This window comes from Musa acuminata, chromosome BXJ2-3, assembly GCF_036884655.1.
Source record: "Musa acuminata AAA Group cultivar baxijiao chromosome BXJ2-3, Cavendish_Baxijiao_AAA, whole genome shotgun sequence".
Taxonomy (NCBI): Eukaryota; Viridiplantae; Streptophyta; class Magnoliopsida; order Zingiberales; family Musaceae; genus Musa; species Musa acuminata.
Window position 1 is genome coordinate 10,122,513 of NC_088340.1, and position 11,270 is coordinate 10,133,782.

The following is an 11,270-nucleotide window of genomic DNA, read 5'->3' on the forward strand; positions in this document are numbered from 1 at the left end:
TATTTCCTAATTCACCCTTTTTTTTCTTGAAAGTTAGCCACTAAACACCACTCACTCACGGGCATCTCTCGCCATCCTTACTTTCCCATCGCAAAGAAATCTCCTCCGTCCATTTCCATCTTGACGGCCCCCACTTCGCTCCGTAGGTGCCCCGTCATCCGTCTCAACCGAGGCATCGTACGGACCAATTCACTCAGCGACGGAGGTGGACCCCACCACAGACATCACGAGCCCAAGGATGCCGCGGTGGGATCGGTGGTTCTCCTGGACCCTGTCGTCCCCCGAGCTCTACTCCCCTCCTCAACGGAACCAGCCCTCAGTGCCTGCCTCCGCCCTCTCACTCCACCCCTCCCAAACCCAAAAAAATAAAGGAAGAGAAGAGGTCTAACTAAAAGCTCGCTCACCTATGACTTATCCCGCCGCCGCCGCCGCCGCTGCCGCCGCTGCCGCAGTCGCAGACGAGGAGGACGAATCCCCCGAATCGCCGGCCGAGAACCTCGACCTCATCCTGCACCATCTCCTCCCCTTCCTCCTCGCCGCCGCCCTCTCCGCCCGGTCCCTCGTCGGCCGGTGGCGGCTCATACATTCCAAGCTTTCCTTCCTCGGAGCCGCCCTCGCCGACGCCGCTGCCTCCCCCCACTGGCCCTCCAACCCACTCTTCTGCGATCATCTCCTCCCCGCCCTCCGCGCCACCCTCCGCTCCCTCCGCGCCCTCTCCGCCCGCTGCCTCGACCCTTCTCTCTCGAGCGGCAAGCTCCGGCTCCAGAGCGACCTCGACGTCGCGGCCTCTGCTCTCACCCTCCACCTCCACGATCTCCATCTCCTCCTCCGCTCCGGCCTCCTCCACCACGACGCTTCTCCCCCCAACTCTTCGTCCGCTTCCGACGACGATGCCGCTATTGTCCTCCCACTTCCGGGTCCCTCCGCGTCCCGCGCCGAGGTTGTCCTCTTCATCCGCGACCTCTTTGCCCGCCTCCAGATCGGCGCCATCGACCTCAAGCACCAGGCCCTCGACTCCCTTCTCGACCTCGTCGCTGCCGACCCCGCCAAGTTCTCCCGCCTTGTCGCCGAGGAGGGCGACCTCCCGCCCCTCCTCCGCCTCCTCGACGCATCCGACCACTCCCTCCGCGACCGCGCCGCTGCTGCCGTTTCCCTCCTCGCCTCCGCCTCGGACGCCTCCCGCCGCGCCATCTTCGAGGAAGGCGTCCTCGGCCCCCTCCTCCGCCTCGTGGATTCCGGCTCCCCCGCCCTGAAGGAGCGCGCCGCCGCCGCGATCCAAGCTATGACCGCCGACCCCGCATGCGCCTGGGCCGTCTCCGCCTACGGCGGCGTCTCGATTCTCGTCTCCGCCTGCCACTCTGGGTCCGGCTCTCCCGTCGTCCAGGCCCTCGCCGCCGGATCCCTCAAGAACGTGGCTGCAATCGACGACATCAGGTCCGCCATGGCGGACGAAGGCGCCGTCCCGGCGCTCGTCGACCTCGTCCTCTCCGGCAACCTCGAGGCCCAGAAGAACGCTGCTCTCTGCCTGGCGTCCCTTGCCTCCATGGGCGGCGCCGAGATCCGCGCCGCCATCATGCAAGAGAGCGGCCTCCTCCATCTCCTTCAGTTCCTTCGGGATGCACCGGACCCGGAAGCAACAGACCACGCCCTGAGAGCGATCAGCGCCCTCGCTGCCTCTTCCGCGGCCGCCAAGCTCCTCTCTTCGTCGGCGCCCTTCTTCGCGCAACTGACGGATCTAATCAAGCGCGGGAGCGCCGGTGTGCAGCAACTCGCCGCGACCCTGGTCGCCGACCTCTCCCCCGGCGAAGACATCAAGCGATCGATGGCAGAGTCGATGCCGGCGCTGATCAAGATGATGGAATGCTCGAAGCCAGCTAGCGCGCAGGATGCGGCGGCGGGGGCACTGACGTCACTACTCTCCGTCCGATCGAACCGGAGGGAGCTATCGAGGGACGAGAAGAGCGTGACGAGGCTAGTCCAGATGCTGGACCCTAGGAACGAGGCAGTGGGGAAGGAGCTCCCGGTGGCGGTAGCGGTGGCGCTGACGGCCGGCGTCGGGGGCGGGGCACGTAAGCGGATCGCCGAGGCCGGGGCGTGCCGGCATCTGCAGAAGCTGGCGGATGCCGACGTTCCCGGGGCCAAGAAGGCCCTTCAGCGGATCGCCGGCGGCCGCCTCAAGAACCTGTTCTCCATCGCGTGGCCCCAGTGACAAACGATTAAACCCCAAATCTCGTCTTGAAGGTAATTAATTAAAGAACCCTCTATTATTAATTTGATTATATTAGCAAAATCTATTAACAATTTTGATTTGTCATCACATTGGCTTCAGGTTATTGATGGCGGGAAGGCTAACTGTTGAAGCTCACGAGTAAAAAGAGAGACAGAGAGAGAGAGAGAAAGGTCGTGTGTTCTTTTTCTTAATTGCAGATAAGAGTATAAGTAGTATTGTTATAGCGGCAGGTAGTTAGAGCCACCAAAGAGAAGCGATGCATGCATGGATACGGAGTTTTAGGGTGTATCCTTGAGCTGTTTGTGGCTTCTGCTACTTCTCGTAGCTCCTTTATATATTTGTTTGTTGACGTGATCCGGTGATGTAGCGTGCGATTTGTTTGTGCAATTTTCGAGCTCCTCCTTTCTTTACTACCTATTTGGCTTGTGACTCGGATTTGTGGACTCCACAAGTTTGCCGTTTAACTTGGGACGGCAGTACACGGCACACTGTATGCACGTGTATTGATGCGTCCATTGCTTAGTGCGCAACCGGTTGTTTCCATGTTTACGCACTGCTTAATAATAATATGGCATGTATTATTCCTCGAAAGCACTGAGGTGTTCTCAAAAGGTCATAAAACCTGGGGGACCTTCGTCTTCGCCCAGAAGCACGCAAAGCGAATCACTTCCTTTTCCCAAGCAACTATACCTGTCCAAGTTACTTGCGGGACTCGCTGGGGGAACAAAGAAAAGACACAGCGTCACATGGGAAAGAGACGGATGAGAGTGGATGCCGGAGAGGAGATGGATTACGACGACTGTGGGTGGGGGCACCGACCATCTTTTCCTCCATTTCCCTCGGTGCGCACTCGCCTCTCGCCCAAGAGAAAAAAAGGCCTCCTTTTGATCTTTTATCGCACTGCCATATATATAAATGTATCCCGTGAGAGCTACTTAACTTACAGCAACTGCACCTGTGAGCTGTAAAGCCACCTCCGAACTCGGACAATCCCCCAGCTTTGGCATCATTGCTTTCACCGCCAAGCCACCTTCCTCCTCCTGGTTTCCCTCCCCCGCCATAACCTGGACGGCTACCGAGGGCGGTTGGGAGGGCTGCTCCTTTTCTTATCGTTTCCATTTATTATTGTGGTTTGTGAGAGGCTTTTCAGGTGAGGCGTCGAATGCTCCTCGGAGTGCACAAAATGATGGGATGACATGGCTATCCCGTTCGGCTTGAATCCTCCTGCTAATACCCGGCAGCCTTTTCAGCCAGCTATGGAGGCTGTTGATGATGACGACAGCTTTCATGGCTGTTCCACCATCTCCTGCGATAAATAATAGCTAGCGGTGGAAATACTGACCTATGTAGTCGGAGCTCGAACAGTGTAATCCATGGCGTCGAGGACAGTGTCAGAATCTTAATCTTGTAGATATTAGATCCAGTTGCCTGCAGGGTTGTATCAAATGAATTGTGATACTAGTTTTTACGGACACAGTAGGATTTGATGAGATATTATAGGGAAATTAGATCCTTTAAGATATTTATATCTAAGATTTCAGAGAGAAGTGGTGGCCATCAGTAAAGAAGAATAATGAATGCGGATCTATTAAATAGCGAATTCAACTATATATTTATATCTAAGGTTTCAGGGAAGCGGTGGTCATCAATGAAGCAGAATAATGAATGCTAGTAGTACTGCTATCGAAAGTGTCGACTAACTTAGTTAATATAAAATTTAATATATCATCATAAAATCTTAAACTTAAATCTCATCATCAACTTTTATCTTTGAAAAAAATTTATCTATCTCTGTAGATAAAATAAAATATATTATTTACGTGATATAAAACACATGAGGTTTAGATGGTACGGATTTTGATATGAGTAGGTCGTGCCTGCAATCCAGTGCAAACGAGGACGATCGACTCCGATGGCGCGTGGAACTCACTGAAGAAGCACGTGCCATCTGTCAGGCATGTTGATACGCTGTCCAGGAAAACTTTATGATTCGGATAGACTTGATATGATTGGAATGAAGCCGTCGATCACATATTTCTTGTATATATATATATATATATATATATATATATATATATATATATATATATATATATATATATATATATATATATATATATATATAAGGTTTTCCCCTCCTCTCATCAACTACGAACCCGATATTAGCGAAGAAACAAACCGAAACTAAGTAACAAACCACGAGGCAAAACAGAAGTAATAAGCGCGTACAACAAAAGATACGAAGCGTTTCCTCCGGAATCGTCCCTTCCATCAGAAACGGGAATCTCGAGGGTGCAGCACGAGGCGCGAAAGCCGTTGATTTAGAAGATATCGAGGATGTCGAGGATCGGACGGTTGCAGAGGGGGCAGGTGCCACGGTCCGCCCGCAGCTCTCGTGCGCACACGCGGCAGAAGGTGTGCCCGCACGGGATGAACGCCGCCCCCTTCCGCCCGCCCATGCACACGCAGCAGCAACACCACGCTTCTCCTCCGCCGCCTCCTTCCCCTTCCCCGTTCTCCTCTCCTTCCTCCAACAACCTCATCAGCGACACCGGCATCGGCGCCTCCGTCCTCTTCCCCTCCACTCTACCCACCTCCGCCACAGAAGCCACCCGGTAATTCCGCTCAGCCGCCAGCGCCGCAGCCAGATTCGTCTCCTCGGCCGAAGTTGCGCCCCCCATCCCCACCACCACCTCCTCCTCCGGCCCTTCTGGGTAAATTTCATCTGTGATGATTGTGGGATTGGAGGCACGAAAGCCCCAAGAGCTGACGCAGCAGCCCATCAGCGCCAGCCGCTTCTTGAGGCTCCTCCACTTCCTCCTCCCGATCCGCTCCGCCTCCATTAGTTCCTTCCCCCGTCGTCTCCGCTCTATTGGTATTATTCTTGCATGTTATTGGACCTCTATACACCCGAAAGTAGCAACGACAACGAGCTCAACAACAGATGGGAGGAAGATCACCATGGCTACAGCTTACAAAGCTGAAAACTACAGCTGCCTCTGCCTCCTCACCTCGCCATCAATCTCATCGAACCACTAAACCCCAACTGCTGAAACAGATCTCATAAAGATCGGGTATTTCTTCCGCACCAGATTCCATTAATAACGCAGTAATGAGAGTACCGCCAATAAGGCCTGCTGGTTGCTGGGTGGATAGTACCGTCGGAAAGTAGAGCGCGGCGAAAGGGCGCGAAGACTGAGGTGAGCGCCACGTGGTACGGTGAGGTGGATAAGGGAACGGTACCATATCTCACGTATTACTTTTCCTTACCTCACGGCCGCGTCGCAAGATTCGGATTCATATGAACAGAATTATTTAAGAGGTTTTTGAGCTGAAAACGTTGAGGTCCGAAAGTATTGTCGGTATAAAAGTCAAGATCGAGATATATTTTTAGATTTAACATCATCAATAATTTATACTTAAGTTACTAATTCGAGATGTTAAAGTATAAACATAAATAGTCAAAAAAATTATCTCTTTTTATTATATTAAATATAGATTATTATATTTATTCATAAAATAATAAAGATATTTTATTAAATATTTAACGGAGAGAGTATCTAATCGTATCCGACAACATTTCATATTTTATTAACATCGGCGAGAACGGAGATAATCTATAATTATCTGTCTTGAATTTTTATTCACTTGGATAAATAAATAAAAAATAATTTTCATCTTTTTCTTTCATCTTCGATAATTGATTAATTGTGTCTCTTAATATGTATTCAATGTATTTCATCCATAAGTTTTACTTCATTAAAAAAAATTATTGTTCAAGCAAAAGTAGATGTCTATGTCTGCACCAATGAAGCACCATAAGTTGACATCCCAATACACGAACTTTGACCTAAAAAATTAGGTCAATTAATCTTGATGCTTTACTTATTCCTAATTCTAGTTCTAGTTCTACAAAAGCTGGTTTCAGTCCAATCAATTTTATTCCATCGAATTTAGAATATATTATGACAAAAATAATGTGACTGACGCATCAACTCTATGTGATGATATGTCTGCCCTATCATAACACTCCGACTTCACTTGACCAACGAGCTGATTTCAAATCATTGCCACTATAGGTTCGCATAAAGAATGTCATGGCTTCTTGCATTCGACCAATATGATCCACGTAGCCAACACGAGGGGTTCACCTGGTTGACACGCAGAAGATGCCTAAACAATCAGTCCTCACTACGATAATGTAATGTGGCTCCATCCAATGAGCAGTAGTAGTTGAAGAATGGTTATGAACAACCTTCACACACTCACTATTATATAGATAACACAATCAATGGGTACAACAGTCCAACATAAGGGGGAGGGTAATTACAACCAAGTCATTCACCCTATTACTGCACAAGTTGCGTAATGGGCGAACATAACAATTTCAAATCTCCACTATATAAAGACATGTCGGTACATCTCGAGGAACTTGACTCTTGTAGGTTTGACTTATCCAACTTCTCTAACTAGTCAACTGACTTAAGTATTAGAGTGACATTATCGAGAGTGCCCATGACATAATTTTTACAGGCCTCAGATGACCATCGAAGGAGTTCACATTGAGATCGGTTTAAGAAATATAATCAAATTATATCCGACTCAGTTTTTGCTTTAGACAATAAGTCTTTCTCAATAGAATTAAAATTGAATCAATTGGTGATGATTCTGATTCCAAATTTAGGAATAAATGATTTTGGTTTTGATTTTGAACTAAAATGGTATATTTTAATTTTTAATTTTTAATTTTTAAATATTTTTTACTTAATGATTTATTAAACTATTGGAAGGGTATATTTATCGTTTAAAGGGCATATAGTTTTTTTTTTTTGTTTACATTTTTGGTCGGTTCAAAATCAAACTGAAACCTTTAGTTATAGTACCGATTCCAAATTCCAATAACTGAAATTAAATTGTCAAAATCCGATCCTGAATCGGTTTGAAACCATCGAATCATTGATCTCAGATTCTGTCGGACCACCTTACAGGCAGTCAATCAACTGACTTTCTTTGACGGCGAAGGAAGCAGAACAACCACAAGCATCTTGGATGGGCTGCAACTGCTGAGGCCTGCGCTCGATGCATCTCGTGCTTGCGAAATGTTCTCGAGCCTATTGGTTGTTCCTATAATCTACATTTAGTTTAGTTGTATCTTTAACATTTAGTTGTACCTGTAATACTCATGTTTAGTCTCACATCGAAAATAGAGATTGACTTACAAAGATCTGATGAGTGTACTACTATTAACTTCAGCTTAAATATTTTGATCAGTAATTTAGACCAAATGAAATTGATAGACTAATTAACTGACTTACAAAGAACTAATTAACTGACTTACAAAGATCTGATGAGTGTACTACTATTAACTTCAGCTTAAATATTTTGCTCAGTAATTTAGACCAAATGAAATTGATAGACTAATTAGCCCAGGCTAAGGTCGTGACAGTACCTCTACAGCATCTGCATCTTTGGTACATTGTCAATTAACACAAATTCCTCCCAACAGACTGGCAAAAAAAAGAAAGCTATTGCACTACGAGAGGAGAGAAAACGCCACCATAGTTCTCAATCTAAGAGAAAACACCAAAAAGCTTTGTTGTATCGTGGGGTAGTAAAATCTCAACCATCCATCGACTAGCACACTTTGCATGGTTTACAACCTTCCTCTATATTTCTAGATTCATAGTTGTCTTCAGCTGGAGCTTCGTTCCCCCAATCCTACATTGTTTTTATGGACTTGATCATGAATTCACATGTGCATACAGTATCGAACTGGAGACAGTAATATTCTGGGAATTAAACTCAGTCTGACATCTTGAGATTAAACCCCATGCTGGAACCAATAGGTATGAGTTCTCTCATATTGACTTACCATCGCTATTAATTATAACATATATTGTAATTTATACATCTATTTCAAATCACATTTATTATCTATAAGCCTATTTGATTTATAGGCTATGCGTTACCCACTTGGGCATATGATAGTATAGCAAACTTCATATTTGGCAGCAGAAGGATCGGTATCAATTCAAGAGAGGGCTGCCTTCCTTGATGAGCACAAAGACGCTGCCGCCATCACTTCGTGAGATTCTTAGCTCCTCATCGAGGTAAGTGGTCAGCAACCAGGATTGTGCATTGGTGTTGTTTATTGGTATCTTAAGTGGAGGTTGTCCAGAGATGGTTCTAACCACAGATGATGCTGCATTCTGGATGGAGCTTATGACCCCCTTGAATGGAGAGAGGTCAACGTTCTGCCCCAGGAACTCGACCTTGTCGGGAACAACGATGTCATCTGTCAGCTGTGGGGTTCCAATTATGCCTTCCTCGAACTTGATCTGGAGACAGTGATAAAGTGCCACCAACAAGTAAGTGTCACAAGGAGATCAATTCCTTGTTGATACAAATACATGCAAAAAATTACAGAATTATGCAATAAGGGAACACTCTGATTAGCCAGGTATTTTGACAATCCCACACACTAAGTTAGCTGGCGAATTTTGGAGTTTTGATAGTGTGGAAAAGTTACTTAATTTCTAACAACAATATTAAGCTATCCAGCATCTTGGTCAGCCAAATTTCGACGGTGCAAACAAAGAATTTATACAATTTCAAAGTGCAAACAAAGTCCACCTCTATTGTGTCAGAACTTCATATTACCATTTTATTTTTAAAAAATACCAACGTAGCAAGCAAGAAGTGTCATGTAATTGCTTTCAACCTTCTCATAATTAATCTCAACATGCATCCTGTGATCCAACATACTTAGGTTTCATTACAAGCAACTAAAAAAATTTATAACAAGACATTTAGCAATTTAAAGCAGTTCGTTGTTTTAAAAAGGCTTAACCTAAATGCGCATCCTCAACAAGAAAATTTGGTGCAGCAAAGGAAAAGACCCAGATATGAAGATCATACAAGAGATAGGGTAAAGGGACAAGAAAGGAAGAGAGAAAATTAAATGCAAATGCAACACCAAGTTTGCGTGGTTCAGCCAATAAGGCGTAAGTTTATAATACTACAGGAAAATGTCCTGATAAAATAGTAAATGAAATTCCAAATCTCGATATACCAAATATATAAACAACAATTGCATGAACATATGCCAATATTCTAGTTGGAGGCTCTCCTCTGAAACCCCAGTTTGGAATGAGACCAGTAAGGAGGCAGCCCCATCTTCTGAACTGAGGGAATATGAGAAACAAGAGTTTAAAGGAACCTAGATCCCGTAACACACCCAAGGATTCATCCAGTCTACTCTTAAGCTACATGTTGCTATCTTAAAGGAACTGTTAGTTCCTTTACACAAGAAGGGATCTGATAATACAAAAGAACTCTTAGTTTGCATTAAAAAAACTTTGCCTAGAAGCCACATGTGACCTTTCTTGGTAAAATTTGTGGAAAGTGTAAAATACTTCCAACTCAATGTTTATGCTTCTGTAAATCTTTTACCTATATATCATGGAAAGACATAGAATACTACTTGATTGTTAGTCAAAGAACAGGGCAAATCTACAACCATCATAAATGAAGCCGACCTATCAAATAAGAAAGTTCCTTTGTCTCTTGAAGGAGAAACATATTTTGTATTTTCTCCATTTAATACTTTCAGAAATTACCTATACAACTTAATCTGTCCTAGGAGAAACAGGGAAAAGCTTGGGTGTGACCAAACTTGAACACATGCATCAATCTAGTAAGATATTTCACAAATGAAAACATATTTTGCACTTATTTTTCATTTAATATCTTCAGAAATTGGCTATACAAGTTATTCTGACCTCGGAGAAGCATGGTAAGAACTTTCCATTTTGCACTTATTTTTGGGTGTGACCAAACATGAACATATGCATCAATCTAGTAAGAACTTTCCCAAATCAAAACATATTTTGCATTTTTTTCCATTTAATGTTTCCATAAATTAGCTATACAACTTAATCTGTCCTAGGAGAAACATGGATTAGCTTGCGTGTGACCAAATTTGAACACATGAACCAAATCTAGTACGATCTTACCCAACTCAAAATTTGCAGTCATTTAATCGTTGCAGAATTGAATTATTGTAGAACATGAAGCAAAAAACACGACGCAGAGATGGTAAAGGGAGTGCAGGAGATAAGATACCTGTACTCTCTTGGGACTTCGGACTTCAAACTTGGCATTCGTGGTGACAGAAGTGGTGGCGAGAGGACCCGCAAATTTCACCGAGTTCTGCACCGTAAAGCTCTCCGAATCAATAGTCTGACATATCTCATCCACCTTCACCAGCTGCGGCAGCCGCCCCGACCCCAAAAGTGGGAACAATTGCGAGAACGAGGTATACCTGCGTCCGCAACCCATCATTTTCAGTTGACCTCCGATCGATCAATAACGAAGAGACCAAAGGAGAGGCAGAATCTTACGCGAGGATCCATTTGCCGTTTAGGAGGGGGAGGGCGTCGGTGGGAGCGGGCGTGGGGTTCTTGGCCTCGAGCTGGGTGATGAGCTCCACGATCTCCGCCCTCGTCTCGCTCGACGCCTTCAGCCCACGGTCCGTCCCGGACAGCAGATCCATCAGCTTCCTCTTCAGCTCCCCGGCCTCGCTCAGCTCCTCCACCGGGGGTTCCACCACTGCGACTCCGCTCTCCGGCTCCCCGCCTCCCTCCTTGCCCCACTCGTCGTCGTCGACCACCGCCCGGGTGCGGATTGGCGCGGGGGAGGACAAAAACCTCCCGCTGCTCCTGGAAATTGGGGATCTCAGGCGGAGGGCGGTGACGGCAAGGGAAGAGCGGCGGACGTGATGAGGCCCGGCCGCGACCGGCGCAGCCGGAGGAGCATTTAGGGTGAAGGTATTCCAAGACGCGGCGCCCGCCATCGAGGACCTTTTCAAGCTTCGATGATTTTAGCTTCGCAGTCGGTCAGAGAGGAAGACGAGGGTTTCGATTCCGTGTTATGCAAGTCGAACCGATGATATAACCATTAAAATATTAGAGCACGTCCAAATGCGGAAACTCCGGCCACTACGTTAACGACACGTGGGTGCATCACGGAGCTTATTTCC

At 46.5% G+C, this 11,270-nt stretch overlaps 3 protein-coding genes across 3 annotated transcripts; 1 reads left to right on the forward strand and 2 right to left on the reverse strand.

The window, feature by feature from the left end:
- The first annotated feature begins 302 nt into the window (after positions 1 to 302).
- On the forward strand, positions 303 to 2,617 carry LOC135607334 (uncharacterized). The gene is made up of 2 exons (XM_065099087.1): positions 303 to 2,241; positions 2,330 to 2,617. The coding sequence occupies exon 1, from the start codon at positions 407 to 409 to the stop codon at positions 2,207 to 2,209; it is 1,803 nt and encodes a 600-aa protein (XP_064955159.1). The 5' UTR covers positions 303 to 406; the 3' UTR covers positions 2,210 to 2,241; positions 2,330 to 2,617.
- Positions 2,618 to 4,551: 1,934 nt separating this feature from the next.
- Positions 4,552 to 5,073, reverse strand: LOC135606669 (probable E3 ubiquitin-protein ligase LUL4). The gene has a single exon (XM_065097724.1). It carries the CDS (start codon positions 5,071 to 5,073, stop codon positions 4,552 to 4,554), a length of 522 nt encoding a protein of 173 aa, XP_064953796.1.
- Positions 5,074 to 8,064: 2,991 nt separating this feature from the next.
- Positions 8,065 to 11,167, reverse strand: LOC135607336 (probable plastid-lipid-associated protein 2, chloroplastic). Its single transcript, XM_065099089.1, has 3 exons — positions 10,633 to 11,167; positions 10,355 to 10,553; positions 8,065 to 8,568 (listed from the first exon to the last, which is right to left on the reverse strand). Exons 1-3 carry the CDS (start codon positions 11,082 to 11,084, stop codon positions 8,257 to 8,259), a joined length of 963 nt encoding a protein of 320 aa, XP_064955161.1. The 5' UTR covers positions 11,085 to 11,167; the 3' UTR covers positions 8,065 to 8,256.
- Positions 11,168 to 11,270: the final 103 nt, after the last annotated feature.